We start from the raw sequence: 19,493 nt of genomic DNA on the forward strand, positions 1-19,493 counted from the left end.
TGGAACATATGGTTCATTTACCTTATCCCTGCAAAGGAAGGGGGATCTAGAGGACCAGAATCATTTTCATTTAAAGTGATTTCGGGAGAAGGTGTTGCCGACCCTAAAAGCTTTTTTAAAGGACTTTTTTTCCCCGAGAACAACAACATCTTTAAGGAACACAGAGTTCGGTACACGGGAGCGATTCAAGGTGAAACCTCGCCACCTGCTAGCAGAGACAAGGACGGAAACGGCTCCTATTTTCGGCACAGGTGAGGATGATAATGAGGAGCTAGACTGATGGTCTTCAGCACTCTGGAGGAGAAGGTTATTTACATTTACACAGTAAAGTGGGTTTGTTCAGAACCAGCGCTTCACAGGAAATATTGGGGTCACGCCGGCCTTAAGGAACAGTCGAGCTCCTCGGAGGAGTCAGAGGTGCAGATTCATTAAAAATACATTTGTGACAGCAGAGTAACAAATGGCTGTGCCTCCGCTCTGCTCCTGTACTCCCTCCCCGTGGTCATTCATCATCTGCTCTCATAGAAACCACCAGGTCCATGTTCACTGTTCATTATTCTCTCAGTCTCTGCTGGGCAACTACTGCTGGAGGGGAAGGGAAAACCCCTGAAGGTTATTTCACTCCAAGAGAAAGAAGTTCATTTTTTGGGAGGTAAAGTTCATGGAGATGTGGTTCTCATTTATTTACCAATTGAGGTGGGTTCCACCTTTGCTCCATCCGTTTTTTAAAGGAGGTGCCAGTGTAGACGATTACAGAAGATACGCTGAAGATTTCATTTCTTTAAGTCATACAATTGAGAAAAAAACATAAAAGATAAGATAGAATGAATGTTTAATTATCTCCTTGGGAAAAAATGGGTCACTGAAGAAATAAGAGTATGACATTAAGAGGAATACAAATAGAGCAGATTGAGGATGAATCCACAAATGGTTATATAATGAGGCTGAAGATACAGTTAAGAGTCTTAATTATGCTGCTGCGCAAACTGATATTGGCTACAAAGATTTTAATGACTAATCATGAATATATTTTAATAGAATATTACATTTGGTTTATGGATTTAATGCTTTTCAAACAAGATGAGAATATAGTGGGGGGTGTTTTGCAGAAAGGAACTTTAACAAGTTAAGTGGAAATGTGGAACCAAAATTCAAAGAAAAACCTGGAATTTTTTCATTGTGACAACAGAAATCACATCTACGTAAAGGTACTCAGGTTGTAACTCAGGTTAACATGATCCTGACACACAACTGGTCCCAGGACAGTTTAGGAGGTTTGATATTTTTTCTTATTTATCTTTTTACCGAGAGTCAGATAAGAAGATTGACAGCACTCTTGTGTCTGTGTGGTGAAAATGAGGCTGCAGCCAGCTAGCATAGCATAGCTTAGCATAAAGACTGGAAATAGGGCGAGATAGCTAGCCTGGCTCTGTCCAAAGCATAGACTGTATATAAGAAGTGGAGGTAGTCACTGTGATGTTACCAATTGGTTGATGGACTGCACATTTTGAAGCCTCAAGCTCAGCATTTTGGCCTATGCCATCTTGGCTTTTTGCAACCAGAAGTGACAAGACTGTGTGGAGCTACGTACAAAAGATCCCTGAATCAGACATTTTTAGGCGACCAAAACGAATCAAATTTACTTTCAACAACTGAAACAGGAGCAGAGGGAGCTGAGGAGGAAGATCAGGGAAGGGAAAAATATCTACAGGACGAAGATGGAGGATCAGCTGCAGCAGAACAACATCAGCGGAGTCTGGAAGAGCCTCAAGGCCATGTCTGGCCACGAGGGGCCCAACCAACAGCCTGTGGGGGACCAACAGTGGGTGAACGATCTGAACTCATTCTTTAACAGGTTTGATCAGCCACCCACCCCTCCCTGTCGCTGCAGCCCCCATCGTCTGCACCCCCTGTGGATTGCCCCCCTCTTCTTCCTCCTCCTCCACCCCCTTTTCCACAACACTCGGCTCCCCTCCACACTCCTCAAACACTGCACTCCTCCACACCCCACCCCACCCCCACTCCAACAACCTACAGCACACAGCCCCCTTCCCCCAACTTGTCCCTCTCAATTAACCAGGTGAGAAAAGAACTGAGGAAGATAAAGGTGAGAAAAGCCACGGGTCCGGACGGCATCAGCTCAAGGCTCCTCAGATCCTGCGCAGACCAGCTGTGCAGGATAGTGGAGCACATCTTTAACTTGAGCTTGAAGCTGGGGAGGGTACCACAGCTATGGAAGACGTCCTGCGTGGTACCAGTCCCAAAGACCCCGGGAGCCAAGGACTTCAGCAGCTTCAGGCCGGTGGCTCTAACATCCCACCTGATGAAGACCCTGGAGAGGCTGGTCCTTGTGCACCTCCGCCCCCTGGTGATCTCATCTTTGGACCCTCTTCAGTTCGCCTACCAATCTGGCATCGGGGTGGATGACGCTGTCATCTACCTGCTACAAAGATGCCTTTCTCACCTGGAAAAGGCTGGAAGCACTGTGAGAGTCATGTTCTTCGACTTCTCCAGTGCCTTCAACACCATCCAGCCTTTGCTTCTGAGGGACAAGCTGGAGCAGACCGGGGTGGACCACCACCTCACTGCGTGGATCCTGGACTACCTCACCAACCGTCCACAGTATGTGAGGATAAGGGAGTGTGAGTCAGATCGGGTGTCCTGCAGCACGGGGGCCCCACAAGGAACCGTTCTGGCTCCATTCCTCTTCTCCATATACACATCAGACTTCACATACAACTCTGCTACCTGCCACCTGCAAAAGTTCTCTGACGACTCTGCAGTCGTTGGCCTCATCTCCGCCGGCGATGAGAGGGAATACAGAGAACTGAACCAGGACTTCATAGGAAGGTGCCAGATCAACTCTGGTAAAACCAAAGAGCTGGTGGTGGACTTCCGCCGGGGTAAACACTGTCCTCCGGAACCAGTGAACATCCAGGGACAGGACATTGAGATTGTGCAATCTTGTAAGTACCTGGGTGTTCACTTGAACAATAAACTGGACTGGACTAATCATTCAAAGGCACTTTATAAAAGGGTCAGAGCAGACTGTATCTGCTGAGGAGACTGAGGTCCTTTGGAGTGCAGGGAGCACTCCTGAAGACCTTTTTCGACTCTGTGGTGGCATCAGTCATCTTTTATGCAGTGGTCTGCTGGAGCAGCAGCATCTCAGCAGCCGACAAGAAGAGACTGAACAAGCTTGTCAGGAAAGCCAGCAGTGTGCTGGGGTGTCCACTGGATACGGTGGAGGTGGTGGGAGACAGGAGGATGATGGCCAAGCTGTCATCCCTGATGAACAACACCTCTCACCCCATGCAGGACACCCTGGCAGGTCTGTGCAGCTCCTTCAGCCACCGGTTGCTTCACCCCCGGTGTGTGAAGGAGAGGTACCGCAGGTCCTTCCTTCCTGCTGCTGTCAGGTTGCACAACCAGCTCTGCTCCCAGCAGACCACATGACACATGACACATGACAATAAAAACCTGTGCAATACATTACACTGTGCAATAATAGTTATAATAGTTTTTCTGTCTGTAAATATAATATTTCAGTTATTGTTGTTTTTCTACTGTTTCTTATTGCTTATTTATAATACTTGTTTTTTTATTTCATTTTTTATTTTTAAGACAAAAACACAGAAAACTCCCAGACCGGGTAGTGACCTGTCAATCACAGTAAGCCCACCCTAAATCATACCCTGCTTTATGGTCTATTTTCCACTTAATGGGATCATCATTTACTAAATGAACATGATGATGTATTGAAGAAGACTTGAAGCTAGAGATTGAGACCATAAACTAAAATAAATGTTTACTGAGGTAATAAATCATGTGAGAAGTAATTTTCTCATAGACTTCTATGCAATCTGACTTCTTTTTTGCAAAAGTTTACCTCCAGGCATTCTCTTTGATCTCGTTTGTGATGGTGTTTTCTACTTTATTCTTAATATTTTCTTTTCATACCATTTATTTTGCACTTGCTCCTCTCTGTCTGTGGTCAGATGTCCATCGTTTTCTTTGTCAATTGTAGTTCCTAAAGAATCATGCACATGCAGATTCCTTAAGTGTTTTAAAGAATCATATGAGCTCTGAGTAGTTTTTTAGTAACAGCTTAAACTGTTTAAGTCAGGCTTTTCATAATTAGTCCAGCGTTTCCTTTTCCTCTGTACAGAAATTCTCCCCTGAGATTTTCTTTTCTACAGTGTTGACTTTGTTTTATTTCATTTCCGACATATAAAAACCAACCACTCCCTTGCCATGATGGCTGGGGATTTCTTGACCTCTTTCTCTGCTGTCGGCTGTGGACTGGAGGGGTAATTGGAATCAATTTGGATTCTGTTATCGGCGGTGACAGATGCACGAGGCCGCTGTGTGAAAAGGTCAAGGGTTAAGAGAGCCGTCCCAGGGGACTCGGGATGCCTGACGCATAAAAATGTCATTCCTGAATCAATCTCACATGTGGACACTGGTTTAATCTCTGAGGGAGTTCTGACTCTTTCTGGTAGTTTCTTACTGTTTGTCACTGAGCCGCAGCAGGTGGAGGTTAAGTAAGGTGTTTAAGACTATGACTCCATCTCTTTGTTTACTCAGATCTTCCCATCCAGGCCAGGGATTATTTCTTCTGGACACCCAAACTCAATTAGAGAGGTGTAAGTCAAAGCATGTCAATATTCTTTATCACTCCCCCCCCCATGCTGTATAATTAACCCCTGAGTCAGCGCCAAGGATTTTCATTTGACCCCAGCAGCTCAGAGGGTCATAATTTTATTCCCATCCTCTTGGCCTACAAGGAGAAAACATTCTATTTGCATTTTTCTCTGCATTTATTCATTTAAAAACATTTAGATATGCAAAGATATTTTAGGAGTCAGTGTCAAAGTCTTGTTTACGCTTTGTTTTATCAGAATCAACAAAGAAAGCAGACGATTGGTGGGAGATGAAAGATGGCAAAAAAATATGATATCATAGAAATAAAGAAAAATAAGAAAAAGTATAGATACTCCTTAACAATGACAATAGAAGTCTGTGCTCAATAAAATTGGTGAATTAAGGTTGCATGACTTTGATTATGGGATTGATTTTGATATTTCTGAAGTTTCAATTGATAAAGAGGCAAAATATGCCAAGAAACCTGCAGCAAACATTGAAAGTCTCAATGTTATTTAAATCCATATTTATCTCAGTCACTTGTCATGTGTGCAGTGGAGTTTCTACGTTCAAGCAACATTTGTTATTTTTTATGCTCATAGAGGAATCTCAGGAACCAACATCATAAATTCCTTCTTAAAAAAACAAAACATTGGCCAATTTGATTTCAGAAATATTGGTCACCCCGAGATGCTCTAAATGAGGAAGTACTTATTGTGTTGGAAGGGTGCAGTCCTGAAGCACACGGATTCATTCTTTGAAAAAAAAACAACCTCTCCGGGGATTTGTCTCTTATGCAATAACAGAGCTGACAAATTGAGTTCCTTCTATTGCATCGACCAACAATGGCAGCAAGAGAGCGAGCGAGTGAGTGAGCGAGTGTGTCCTTGACTCGGAGGAATCACAGGTGAGAGCCTGAGGACGCGTCAAACCTGGAAGCATTCAGGACTCATGACAGGAAGCCCGGCTGATACGTATTAATCATCAGCTTGTTGGGCTGCTGGCCATGTACCTCCCCCTCCATCTTCACCTCCTTCTTTCTTCTCCCTCTCCACCTTCAGACCCACCGTCCTCTTCCTCCACCTCCCCTCCTCCTCCTCCTCCTCCTCCTCTCTTTTTACAGCCATGGCCTCCCTTTTTAATGAGCATAGAGCAAAATGAGCCATTAACACGCAGGTTACCCATTTATTAATGTCTCTCCCTTTTCCTCCCTGCTTCATTATGGATATCATGAAAAAAAACATAATTGATTATTGTGAATATTTCCAACAGATGATTATGTTACCTTGCTTTTGAGCCAATTTGGCTAAATGACCTAAACATCTTGTGTGGGTTGGAATAATTCAATTAACTTCAATTTTGATTATGAGAAAATGTGGTTTAAATGTCTGGCAGTACAACAACAGATAAACTTGTTTACCCTTTCATGTTTGTTTTTTTGCAACCTGTGCAGAGTCTGAGTCCTTCAGTTTCATGGACAGCGATTGGCTGACATCACTATTGGCTGACCTTCAGTGTTCTTCAGTGCATAGAACCAATAAAGCGTAGATGTGAATACATCAGTGCAAAATGACAGCGTAGCCGTTGATTCTTGGTTGGGAGATTGGTTGGTGACTTGGGAAGAAATCATGAGAAACTTTAGTATATCTATTTTAAAATAGCTTTACTTCATTTTCTTTTTTGTTTTGGTTTGCATATTCGATCATATTTTGATGATTCTACTGAGTACTAGTTTATAAATGTGGGAACCGGGTAAAGCTTCGGATCTTAATATTTCAAATTCATGTCCTAGCTAGTTTTCTGGACAAAACTACCTAATATGGTGCTAATTACAAAAACATAGCAGCTACCTTAAGAGAAAACCCAAGGGAATTTAAATTAATTGGTTATTAATTTATTATTGGAATCTTTATTCTCCATATACATCCTAAATAGTATGTTTGCATGTCCACATTTTTAGCATTTTTTCCCGTGCTTTGCACTAACGCAAAGTTACGATATCAATTCAATGGATTGTGAGAGTGACATTTTAGCACCACATGAGGAAACTTACTATTAACGTATTGGGATTATTATTCAGAAATTATGGATCCATAAAACAAAACATTCACATCTAACTGCAAGGAGTCAATGAGTGATTTTTATTCAAGGTTGTATTTTGGGAATTAAGTAACTGTTTGACAAACTAACATCCCAAACTTGTTTGCACTGAAATGTATGTGCATCCAGTAGAATACATTTGAACTATAATATGTAATCATTACTGTTGAGAACCTCCCTGAGAAGCACAAAGCTGAATGTGTCACTTTTTACCCGGTTACTTATTGTTCTCCGTCTTCACTCTGATGTTTTACAGCGTGGTGTTTGCTGCTCATATTTACACGTGTGAGAACGTTCTCTGGGGTCTTATATACGTTAGCATGTGTTTATGCATATGAATGCGTACAAGATTGCTGCCGTTGCTGCAGCAGTAAAAGACTTTCCATCCATGCTTTTCCAAAGAGGCCCATGAGGCACAACTACATTCACAAACAGATGACAAGGCTCTTACCTCAAGGACTCGCGGCTCCACTGCCTACACATCGGAGGACAAAAGACCATTCAAGCTAACCAGAGTTAATGTTCTGCGATAATAAAAGCCATCAGGGACAGAAACCTTGACTGCAAGTTCACATTCTGTGTGTACTACTTCAATACTTGTATGTAAATTGAATTTAGGTGTTGCTACATTCCAGTTGTATGCAGCATTACCACTCTAATTATTTTTTTTTTATATTTGCAATACAAAGGCAGCAGACAGAAAATAAATCTTTTATGAAGCTTTTTAACATGTCTGTGTAATTTTAAGTCAAGGGCTGTTGTGAGTATTGTACCTACTGAAGTGGTTAAATGAGCATTGGCAAGTTTTGGCGCTTACTGAAAAGGCTGCAGCTGGTTTGGCTCCGGGAATATGCACAGTAAAAAAGGACGAATGCAGGAAAAGAAAGAAGTTAAATGCTGAGTGTGAGTAAAAAGATGTGTGTGACAGAGAAGAAGAAATATGTGAGAGAGGAATGGAGAGAGAAAAGTCTGAAGGTTTCATGGACAGGAGTGAGAAGTAAGAAAGAGAGTAAGAAACATTCAACAAATGTTCTACATCGTTCTTTATATTCAAGAGAAGAAAAACCACACTTGCAGAATAGAATTACAAATCAGAAGCAACCTAGGAATGAAAAACAGCAATAAACACTCATGTTGGAGAAACAAAAGAAAATGTAACAAATATGAATCACAGAAATAATCTAACCTTTATCTCTTGGGATCCTCATTTGGTGAAAACTAGATTTCAGCATTAGTAACAGTCTTTGTATCTTCTAAAGTAAACAAAACAACTTGTGCCATTAAAATGCATTCAGAGCAAAAGACATAAAGCTGTAGCCACAGCCGCCTATTACAGTTAATGAAACAGCAAAGAGATTTTTTTTGTTATATTTGATATTTCTACAGTTATTAGAGGAATTGACAGTTTAAGCTTTAAATTTAAAAAAATCACAGTAAATTGTGACATCTCTCTTCCATGACATTGTGAATCATTTAGCATATAAGACCATTCTGAATTGCCTAACTATAGTAATCCTGGTGCAAAAATGCATTGTAAATATATATATGTATAGTATTTCTATTATGAATGGAATCACAGAAACAGTTGCCTTTCTGCAGCTTTTTTATAATCAACAATCTTCTACAAGCACCAGGCACCATGGGCTCATTAACTTATTGTCAAAAGAAGTTCAACAAACTTTTCTGACATTTGGTCCATGGTGTCGCTATTCTGCTGAGTCAGCAGACAGAGCTGTAAGTGGACATAATTTGGTATTTCGGTGATATAATGAGGATGTTCTTATAGTCTCAGTTAGTGTGGAGCTACCAATGTTTTGAGGAACTGTGTTTAGGTATACCAACATTAGGCATGTCAGCGGATAAGGTGCTTCTTATGGCTTGATTCTCAAAGTGGGGACCGGGGACTCCCAAGGGTCGTTGCAGGGGTATTTTCTCTGTAAGTCTATTCATATTTATGACAATGACAGAACTAATGCCTATTTTTATAACATGTAACAATAAAATATCCTTTCAAATGAGGGACCCTGGGACTAAATCTTATCCAATGGGGGACAGTGGTCTAATTTCAGATGAGGGTTCCTTGACATGAGAAAGTTTATGATCACTAATCTGTAGGACTGAAGATTTCCCCATTTTGCAACAGCCAGGGAAATCTCAGTCACTATAATGTGACCAACATAGCTGCCACATGTCTGCTCTGTCATGCAGGCCATCATGATTTCAAAACAGGAACTCAAAACTTCCACACAAAAAAAATCCAAATTATGAAATCAGTCAGTAAAACCAACCCTGCAGCCACAGCGTCCGCCTTTTCTTTATACTGTAACCGTTGTCACCATTGTGTAAATTCCACACTGAAACTTCTCACTTCATTCGATACTCAATGAAATAAACACCTGTGATGTGACAGAACTGTCTCAATACATAACAGATCAACAGCTATCAGAGGCTGCTCAGTATGAGGTCTGTCATTTATTGAAGCAAGTTTAACACGACAAAAAGAGTGTTTATGACTAGAGGCCCTTCACGACGATGACAATAGCTTAAATAAAGAAACATTTGTCTTTTATGCACAGTTGATAAAAATCTTCACATTTATTTCATTTTTTTCTCAAACATCTCCATGTTTTTATGTGTTTTTCATAGTTGCAGCACTAGATCCGACTTTGCATAGATCAATATCAAGTGAACAGTGACCCTCTGTGTGCTGCACTGCACTATGGAGGTCTTGCTCAGTCATGAGAAGAAAGGCCTCAAACTTCAATTTGGTCACAGCGTCTTCAACTCAAATGCCACAGCTCGTTTGAGCTGAAAAAGTAAAAAAGGCACAAGGTAGCTTCTAAAGGCACGACACTGAACATTCATTTCATTTCTATTGTGTTAAAAAACGATCATGTGCTTTAAGAATTGTTGTACCGTAAAGGAGTAATAGGAAAATAATAATAAACAAAATGTATGTAAGTGCCAAATTTGTAAAAAAAAAAAAAAAAAAGTGACACGACAAGTAAACTGACACAACAGCTCCATTCAACACCCCCCTACTAAAAATAGTAGGCGGTACAGTAACACAGCAGGGGAGAGGTAGAGCAGTGTTCCCTCTGTATTTATTCAGCAGAGATGTGCCAGCTCAGCAGAAAACCATTACAACCTTTTAAGAACCAATGTTAATGGCTTTAATTACGCCACATTTTTATTCCAAAACCCAAACAGAGCTAATGATTTAGAGCGTAATATAAAGTATTAATTTTGCCGTCAGTGCAATCTGCTGCACATCGACTGTACTGAGCGCGGTGACGGATGTGGAATCGATTGCAAAAACTGCCCACTGAGCACGGTGCTGCTGCATAAAGAGTCAGAGGAAAAAACACTGCATTGTTCACCGTCTGGTTCTCTCAGTATGTGCGGACGGCTGGTTTGCTGTCCTGGGCCTGGTTGGAGGGATTCACCGGAGCGGAGGACTCGTCCTGTTGGTCGATGGACTGGTAGGTCTCTCTGTTTCGTGACACAGAGGGGAAACCTGCGGAGACAAGACAAAAGTCTTCAACACGCACACGACAACCCTTGTCATGCAGACTATTATTCATAATCATATCGGCTTAGAATCACTGCGACGTATCAAAGATGTTGCAATATGCATATTTGAACAGTTTGCACAAGAAAGGAATCCTTAGAAAGCTTAAACACAACTTCCTTCTTCCTTGTTTTCCTCACACACAGATTTGTGTCACAGTTGGCTGGATTAGTTATCTTGACTTGAGCATCTGGCCCCCTCTGGATAAATATAAATTATACTGTTGGCAAACAGTCTTTGCCAACATAAAGCGAAGCACACACAGCCTGTGATGGACGCAGGGCTGAGAAATCAGCAGATTACCTTTAGAAAACCTCTTTGATTGGAGCTGAAATTCCTCCCCTTTTATCACTCTTGTTTTACATCTACTACTATCTCATTAGCCGCTTGTCCTGCAGCTAATTGAAGACAAAAAGGAACGCATGAGTCCGAATAAATCTCATGTGAGCAGAATTTTCTGACACCCAATACGTGTTTACACTGAAAGCCTGTTCATGCAAGTTCCTGGGTGCCTTATACTTTGTGTAAACATGCTTTATAATGAATTCTATGAAGGCAGCGCACTAATCCATCTGAAAAGTCTTAAAGACGCTCTAAAACAAACTCGGACAAGGCCCGAATACCAATGACGTCTATTTGGAAGTTCAAAGACCTTCCGCTTTAAGTCTTCATGGCCCAGAGTCCTATAACTGTGACAAACACACACATATTAGAGCTACTCAAACAAACACTTCCATTGCAGAGGATTTGCAAAAGTATGTATATACATATATTAATTTGACTAAGAATGCACAACTGATGTTTATTATTTTATTTTAAAGCATAAAAAAATACATAGATTCTTCTTCTTTTTTACGTTTAATGCTGCTAAACAAACCTTCAATAACTTAAGTCTTACTCTGAGCGTGCATTTCAAACAGGGTCACATGCATTGTCTATATTAAGTCATCATTACTTTAATTAGGCTGATTTGAGAATGTGCACCATCATGATCAAGCTCTGCTTTAAAATATATGCAGACAGAATACACAAACACAAATGAGGCGTCTGGAGAGTAAAAAATATGAATAATACATAGACGCAAACTTTCAGAAACATTTAAACTCACATAATACAACAGACATGAATAAAACATACAGTACAGACAAACACAGATAAGCAGGTAGGAATGGGACGGCAATGAGGACTGATGGAGGTGGGACACATTTAATTAATATGAATAACTTAAAAAGAGAAAGATGGACAACAGAACATTTACAAGATAATAAATAAATAAATAAAAAGTCATATTCTTTTTTGCCCTGTCGCCTGATGTGTGATCTTACTTCCTGTGTGCGAGAGGATGGAAGAGGATGATTGGAGAGGAGAAAAATGGGAAAAGGGAAGAAGCTGGGAATCAGTAGCGGCGGGCAATAAAGGCACTGTCGGCACTATCCGTAGTGCATCGACTGTCCACAGAGGTCTCAAAGTCTGAGAGGTCAAAGGTCAGCAGAGAGGGGAAAAAAAAAAAAAGCACAGGACAAATAGTCAAATCATAACAGGAAACATATGAAACATAAAACAAGACAAGACTGTGAGGTTAGAAATGCCGACATGCAAGAAAAGAAGAGGGAGATGTAGGTTTTGATAAATTCTTACACCTTAATGGACCACAAGACAGCTGAACATTAAGGGGGAACACACTGCAGGCAATTAACAGTCTGATAAACCCCGCCCTCCCCTAGTTACTGTTGCTATGCCTGTCGAGCTTTACGTTCTAGATCAGTTCAAATAACAGTGATATGTTGTACCACACAACAGTTGTAGTTATTTTTCACTTAATGGGTCAATGGTTTCAAACAGATGCAGACAAAAGCAGGCTTCTCATTCCGGCTGAAATGACGCCTGTCATTTGTTGGCAGATTTTATGCAATTACGGCTAATTAATGTTTGTGAGTAGGTAGAAAACTCAAGCTGAAACCTGCAAAAGGGTTTTAATAAACACGCATTTGATGGTTAGGTGATAGCTAAACTCGAGCCATGTAAGGATGCTCAAAAAGACATAGGGGCCTGGTATTGCAGTACGGAAGCCCCACATGGACATGATTTTAACATTATTTTTAATATTGTTATCTTAAGATCACAAGTTAATTATGCTGTAATCTTAAGAAACAAGCTTTGTTTTCTCCCTAGATAACAAGATGATTGATTTGTTATCAATGTTACGATGTTTGGGTCAAATCACCCGATGGTTTATGTATTCAAAGGATACATTGGCAGAAGGATACATGTGTGACTATGTCTAGTTCAGGAATGCTACAAAGTGGATGTGCTAGTCCCGTACTGAGCTTTTCCTAACACAACCGTAACCCAACTTATTAATGTGGCTAGCTAATGATAAGCTAACTAGCCTCGGAAGGTGTCTGGTTAACATTACTAGGCCTTTGTAGGTGGTAAGCTAATTCTGCTCTTTTGTTTTTGTTTCGGAAAACTCATATCTCATATACAGACTATTTATCTTGATACACATGGCTTTAGCTGTGCTTAATAATAGCAATATTTGAACAATGTCAACTTAATGCTAAATGTGGCAGTACTTCAGCCTTTATTGTATTAAACAACATAAAAACAAAAACACAAGGGATTTAAACCGGCATAAGAGGGCCGCCAATCAAATGAATCAACCAGGCTTCTCGCTCACATGCACTTGATTAACTGGTTCCCAGAGTGCTCGGTGCAGCAGGGAACCATGCTAATACCAGCTATGCAATCACACAGCAATTAAAACACACACTGTCGGAAACAAACATTAGCTGCACTCATCAGTCAACACGCAGCCAATCACGGCCTAATGGATGTACCTGCTGTGTGTCTGTGGCATTAAGAGTAAAAAATACAGATTAATCAATATTCAATTATCCTTCAAACAAGACTGGTCGCAACATTTTTATTACTTTTCCCAGAGCGTATAGTTTAATAAATTCCTATTTTAGCCAATGATCTGACACCTCCTGGTTTGTTTTTGTCACTTTTGTTGTTCTTCTTCCTTTTATGACGGCAAGAAAAGCTCACCAGCTCAAAACTCTAAATCCAATTTGTCTCGCTACTGTCATCAAATCATAAACTACAAATGATGAACACAAACATGTTTGGTTAATCCATACAGATGAAGCCACGAGAAAGGATTTTCAAAGGTTTTCAAGGACGTCACAGCTCAGTGGGATCTCTGATGGAAAAGCTCTCAGCAGAGCGAGCACAAGTCCCCAAAATCAATGGCCACACACGGGCAATCAAAGAGCTCATGTTGAGTATCTCCTGACCAGTCAATGGAAGGAGTGTACTTAACTCAAGAGTCAAGAACGTCACAAAATCTCTATTTCTGTTTCCAAACATTCTGGGCTCCATCTCAGTTTATTTCACATGAATTATTTGCTGTTTTTCTATCATGGCAGATCAGTTTTTTCAATTTGTTTCATTCTGCGTGGGTTAATTATGTCCCTGCGCTGCATGCAGAACAAACTGGTGGTCAGGATGACACACAAACGTTATAAGCAACTCGTGGAGAAACGATTTCCTTGCCCGGGCCGAGCTGCAGCTCAGTTATTTTTTGCTGCATTTAAAGTCTTGTGACTGAAACTAATTCGTTTGACTGGGGAATCATCGGTCGGTGGTAAAGCACAGAGCCCTCCCAGTGTGCGCTGCACTTGGCAGGCCTTTCATGGCAAACGGCATAAAACAACATAGTGAGGATCTTAAAAGCGTCTCTGGACACATGCAACACACCGTACCTCCAGCTAGCTTTGGTCACGCTCTGGGCGTAGGATTATTTTAGTTTATTTTGAGGGAAGAAGGAAACATCTGATATTTCTCACTGGTTCTAAAATGATGCGTGTACTCTCTTAATGAAACCTTAATTTATTATGTAATGAGTTATTTTCTGTGTCATCTGCTCCTCAAAGGGAAATTAGATCACACTTACATGATCAAATAGAAAAGACATTCCAGTATGCTGGAAGATATCAGTTTCCACTGTAAGCATCTTATTTTTGGAAGCGTTTGATTTCCTGTTGATGTCTTTATCAGAGCTGAACATCTGTTTCTTCCTCCTAAAAAGCCTCAAAGTGGCAAATAATCCCTTCCCCAAAAGCCTGCAAGCTCCTCCTGATACTGTTCTTGACCCATTTTGCGGCACTTACCAAAGTTAACGTTGTAATCTCCTCCACGCTCGCGGTACATCTGGTAGACGAAGAAGCAGGACACAGGTTTGAGCAGCAGGCTGAGGATGGCCATTCCCGCGCTGAAGCGAAACACGTTTCTGCTGCTCTCTGTCGCAAAGTCATTCACCGGGTAAAAGATCCCCAAATGGATGATGTCGGTCAATATCGTCACGACCATCCCCATCAGAAACTACAGAGAGAGGACAAAAAGAGACAGATGTATTAATGACCACAGATGCTTTTAGACTTAATATATATTTAGAGGTGTGAAGGGCCAACACCTCTCTGTAATCACACACAGGAAACGGTTCCTTGCAACATACGGTATGTTGAAAACAAAGTTATTCCAATCAAGTAAAAAATAAAGAGATTTCAGAGAGGGGTGAAGGAAGTCAGATTGAAAAATGCAAAAAATAAGAAAGAAAACACTGACATTTAAAATGTATCGGTTATGTATTATCATATCCATATTATGGGATGACAGATTATTCTCCAAAAAACAGAAATATTTGAATAGTTGAAAATCTAATTTGTTTTATTTTATAACCTCCCTTTTTTAATTTAATTTAGTTTTATTTTATTTTTTCATTTTTTCTTTTTATATGTATTTATTTTATTATTTGTTTTTCTTTTTTAATCTATTGAACTGTACTGTTTTATCAGTGTTACAAAATATAATTATTATCATAATTTTTTTGTTATTATTATGATTATTATGATTATTGTCGTCGTTATGTTATTATTATAAAGGTCTCCCATCTCTTCCTGGTTGATTTGACTTTGAAGCTGCATCCTGATCCACAAAGAATCCAGAGCATTAATTATTTTCTTCAAACTTTCTTTTTCTCACTTTGACCGGCTCAGCCCACAAGGATCTCTCCTGAAGGAATCTTGGACTTTAAAAGACCACAAGGTGTGAAACTCCCCAATGTTTACTTTCCATCGGCAACAGTCAGAATCCATCAATGTCAGATGTGTCAGAAACACTGGACACCTTGACAGCCAGAGAGGCAGTCTGGGGTCGGTTAAAAACTTTTAAGTATTAGTCAGACTTCAGATAAATGTTTGAATTCTAGTTCTTTACTATCTTAGGTAGGATTAACTTTGCCAAGAGTTCTGGGTAAATTAGGACTTTATAAAACCAAAAAATGCGACTGACAACAGTGTCAGCTTGTTCAGTTCTGAGTAGAATTGTCTACTTCTTTATAGACCATTTTGGACATGTATTTTTTCTTTACCTTGTTTAATTCTATACATGTTGTTTATGTGTATTTATATTGCTTAGTAGTATTTGAATAAGTTTAATGTTCATTTTATTTGTTGTTTGCTTTTTTTAACTTATATTTTACATGTAAAGAAATAAAATAAAATATAATAAAATAAGATAAAATTCAATAAAAAAATTAAATAAGATAAAATTAAATTATGAAATAAAACAAAATTAAATTACATGAAATGAAATGCAATTAAATTAAATTAAATTATTTTAACCGTTACTGTACAAAGTCATTTTACTGGGAATAATTTAAAAACATAAAAAACTTCCAGTAACATATTCAAATCTCAATTGAGCATGGGTGACATTGCGTAATATTAAAACAAACTCATCAGTCAGGCTCAGGAAAGTTTCTTAAACAAAAGTGAACTTTCTATCTGCTGAATATTTCAAACAAGTTATTGCACTCTCTAAAAGCTATTTTCCTTTTCATTATCTGGTCTGCAACATTGTTATCAAACCACAAATTATGAGCCATGTTATATCTTTTTTGTCACTTTGTGCCACTTTTCAGCAGGTGTCAAAGATTGATAGGCTGTAGTTCAGAGTTATGGTCCTGTGGTAGAGAAATAGTCTTTACATTTAGCCTTATCTCTTAATTTCTGAGAAGATGAGGCTTGCAGAATCAGTAATCTCTTTTAAATCACTTCTTAAAACCCATTTTTACAGAGTGGCTTTTATGTGATATCATCGCTTTAATGTTTTATTTAACTATTGATTTAACTAAATTACTTTACAAAATTATTTTACTATATTATTTTACTATATTATTTTATTTTATTTATTCGTTCATTTTTATCGTATCGATTGGTTTTACCGTGTTAAATAATGTACTGTTTCATCAGGGTTTTACTATTACCTCAGTTTTGTTGTTGTTGGGCCTTATTGTTGAGCTTCCTGTTGTTTTATTACTTTGCTTTTTCAGCCAAAGCACTTTGTACACTCTGTTTTTAAAGGTGCTATATAAATAAAGTTATTATTATTATTATTATTTGTTGCATTAGATTTATATAAAATCAACATTAAGACTGGCCTTCCACTACAGTCTAAGACATCTGTGTGAAACTTGTCCCAGCTGCAGTAAACTGCTGCACCATGACGGCCACGGTTACTGCTGCTCCGTGCTGATTTAAGGGATGGCTATCTCTCTCAAAGGGATGCTCACACATCGTCCTAGATTCCACAGACAAATAGGTTAGCATGGATACGCATCGCTGTCTATAGTTAGACTCCTGTACCAGTCACATGATGTGAGGATCGCAGCCAGCGTGGAGGAAGTGGAGGCGAAGACTCACCATGAGCACGGCGTCGATGGAGTCCCTCTGTGCGATGGCCCAGACGCAACAGCAAAAACAGTGAAGTTACTCCAAGCATAGGACGATGGGAGCCACACCATGGAGCCCCTGCAGCCAAACACACACACACACACACACACACACACACACACACACACACACACACACACACACACACACACACACACACACACACACACACACACACACACACACACACACACACACAGTCACGTATCATGAAATACAACAAATGGGACGTGGAGGTGAAGGAGTAGGCCTGAATCATGGTTGTGAATCAGTCTGTGTGTGTGTGTGTGTGTGTGTGTGTGTGTGTGTGTGTGTGTGTGTGTGTGTGTGTGTGTGTGTGTGTGTGTGTGTGTGTGTGAAATTCCTCAGGTTTGTGGAAAAAAAAACTGTGCTTACACTCACCATACTGTAAGCACCCAGTGCACCAGGACTATGGCCTACGACGGAGGACAGAAGACAAGTGTTAGAAAGAAAAAAACATATTTTAATACTTTTCCTGTAGTCAAGGACACTTCAGTGTTCAATTCTGACAATCGATCAATAGTTTATCAACTTAAAAAACTCCAAATATTCAGTTGCTCCGGCTTCTCCAGAGTGAGAATGTCTTGTTTTTCTCTGTTTTATATCATTGTAAGCTGAATATGTATGTGTTTTCAAGTTGGTTGGACAAAAGAAAGGACATTTCAAGTTGTCTTTTGGGACTCTGGAACATAATTCACAATTTTCTAAACATTTTTTTCAACCAAATAACTAATTGATTGACTGAAAATAAAGAATATTTTTTACTTGAAGTAGCCATTAGATGCAGTCTCTATATGAACTCACAAACATCAGAGTCAGACACTACAGAACTAAAAGCATGTGATCAATTTGCATCTGCCTTAAAGTGAGAAGCAGCATCAGGGTGATCGATTTCACGACTCCACAGATTCCTGGTTTGACAGAATTTATGAATCAGAAAACTAACTATTTTTCCTTTCACTAAATCAGAGTTAGTGTTCCTTTGAGCTTCATTTACACATAGTCTTTTCTGGAGTCTAAGTTTCCAGACTTTAATTGAAAGTTTTCCAAACTGCTTTTGATCCTTTTTCGTCTGTACAAAAATAGCACAAACGCATGATTCTATTTAATACCATTTAAAGGAACATGACACGTCTTTGCCATGCCACTGCCTCTAACTCAGTACTTTAAGATTCATCAGAAGTGACTGACTAGATATTGTTACGTGGTTCATGTGATAAATTATCAAATTATGTTATTCCCATATCTGGTGGCAACAGTTTGATCTTTGTTTAAACTTTTTACATCATATTGTTGTTTACTTTTGTCCATCTGCACATCACACAACAGTCTATGACTTTTAATGCACTTTAACATTAATAACTGAACATTTATTTTATTATTTAACATAAAACACACCAACAAAAATACATTTCACAAGATTGAGGTAGTTGCTCCACAGAGGATTCCCCCATAAGAATTGAGCAACAAAGTTGACATCATCACACTAAGTCTTTGTTGAAACAAATTGCCATCATTATAAGTAAAAAAAAACATCACTCACCTTTAGATTTATGGCAGGGATTTCCATCACAGGCTGTTTGTTTGAAAGCAGCTCTTCCTTTCTCTGCTTCACTGCTTCAACTTGTTGAGGGGGGGCTTCATGAAAAAGCTGCCTCAGATTGTTTCTTCCTGCACAAACTTCTCTGTGAAACTCCTCCTCCCTTCAGATGGGCCTGCAAACACAAACCATGTGACAGCAGCCTGACTGCCCCATGTGACTCTCACCCTCCTCCTCACCCTCCCTCTCTCTACAGTGTCCCTCTACTGACTCACTATGAATGATCAGGAATGTAGCATATGAACAATAAAATATAAAATATAGTAAATAAAAAAAACTATCTGCTCAGTCTCTCTGAAAGATTAGATATAAAATACTAGATTGGTGTATTCAAAAGTGATGGAGAATTAAAAATGTTGTTTTTTAGTATTTTTTTATTTTTCTGTGGAGCGAAATAACATGACGACACATCACATGTCGGCAGCAGTTTGATGAAGGATTTTAATATAATAAAAGGCAGTAATATGTGTTAAAATGCATGTCTTTATAGTCAAGATGAAATTACCCTTTTATTATTATTATATTCCTTTATTGATGAAATTCGGGTGTAGCAGCAGCTCAATTACTTTTAACCCTTTTAGATCCCATCCCCAGTCATGTGATGCACCTATTTAAGAATATTTGCCAAAAATATATACAAATTCAAAATCAATTTCTTTGTATTTTTTTTATCAAACTCCAATCATCTTTTCTTCCTGTAAAACAAAAAATATGACGTTGGCTTACGTGAGCTAGAACCAAATATATTTTAATCAATATA

The 19,493-nt window shown here is 39.3% G+C and overlaps 1 protein-coding gene across 1 annotated transcript; it reads right to left on the bottom strand.

Moving 5' to 3' along the window:
• Window positions 1–9,270: 9,270 nt before the first annotated feature.
• agtrap (angiotensin II receptor-associated protein) lies at window positions 9,271–18,799 on the bottom strand. The gene is given in 6 exon segments (XM_054617161.1): window positions 9,271–10,261; window positions 14,491–14,701; window positions 17,083–17,129; window positions 17,132–17,190; window positions 17,515–17,549; window positions 18,677–18,799. Coding segments are annotated over 6 exon segments (504 nt in total). The 5' UTR covers window positions 18,704–18,799; the 3' UTR covers window positions 9,271–10,136.
• Between the last annotated feature and the right edge of the window lie 694 nt (window positions 18,800–19,493).

Source organism: Anoplopoma fimbria, chromosome 17, assembly GCF_027596085.1.
Source record: "Anoplopoma fimbria isolate UVic2021 breed Golden Eagle Sablefish chromosome 17, Afim_UVic_2022, whole genome shotgun sequence".
NCBI classification, from domain to species: domain Eukaryota; kingdom Metazoa; phylum Chordata; class Actinopteri; order Perciformes; family Anoplopomatidae; genus Anoplopoma; species Anoplopoma fimbria.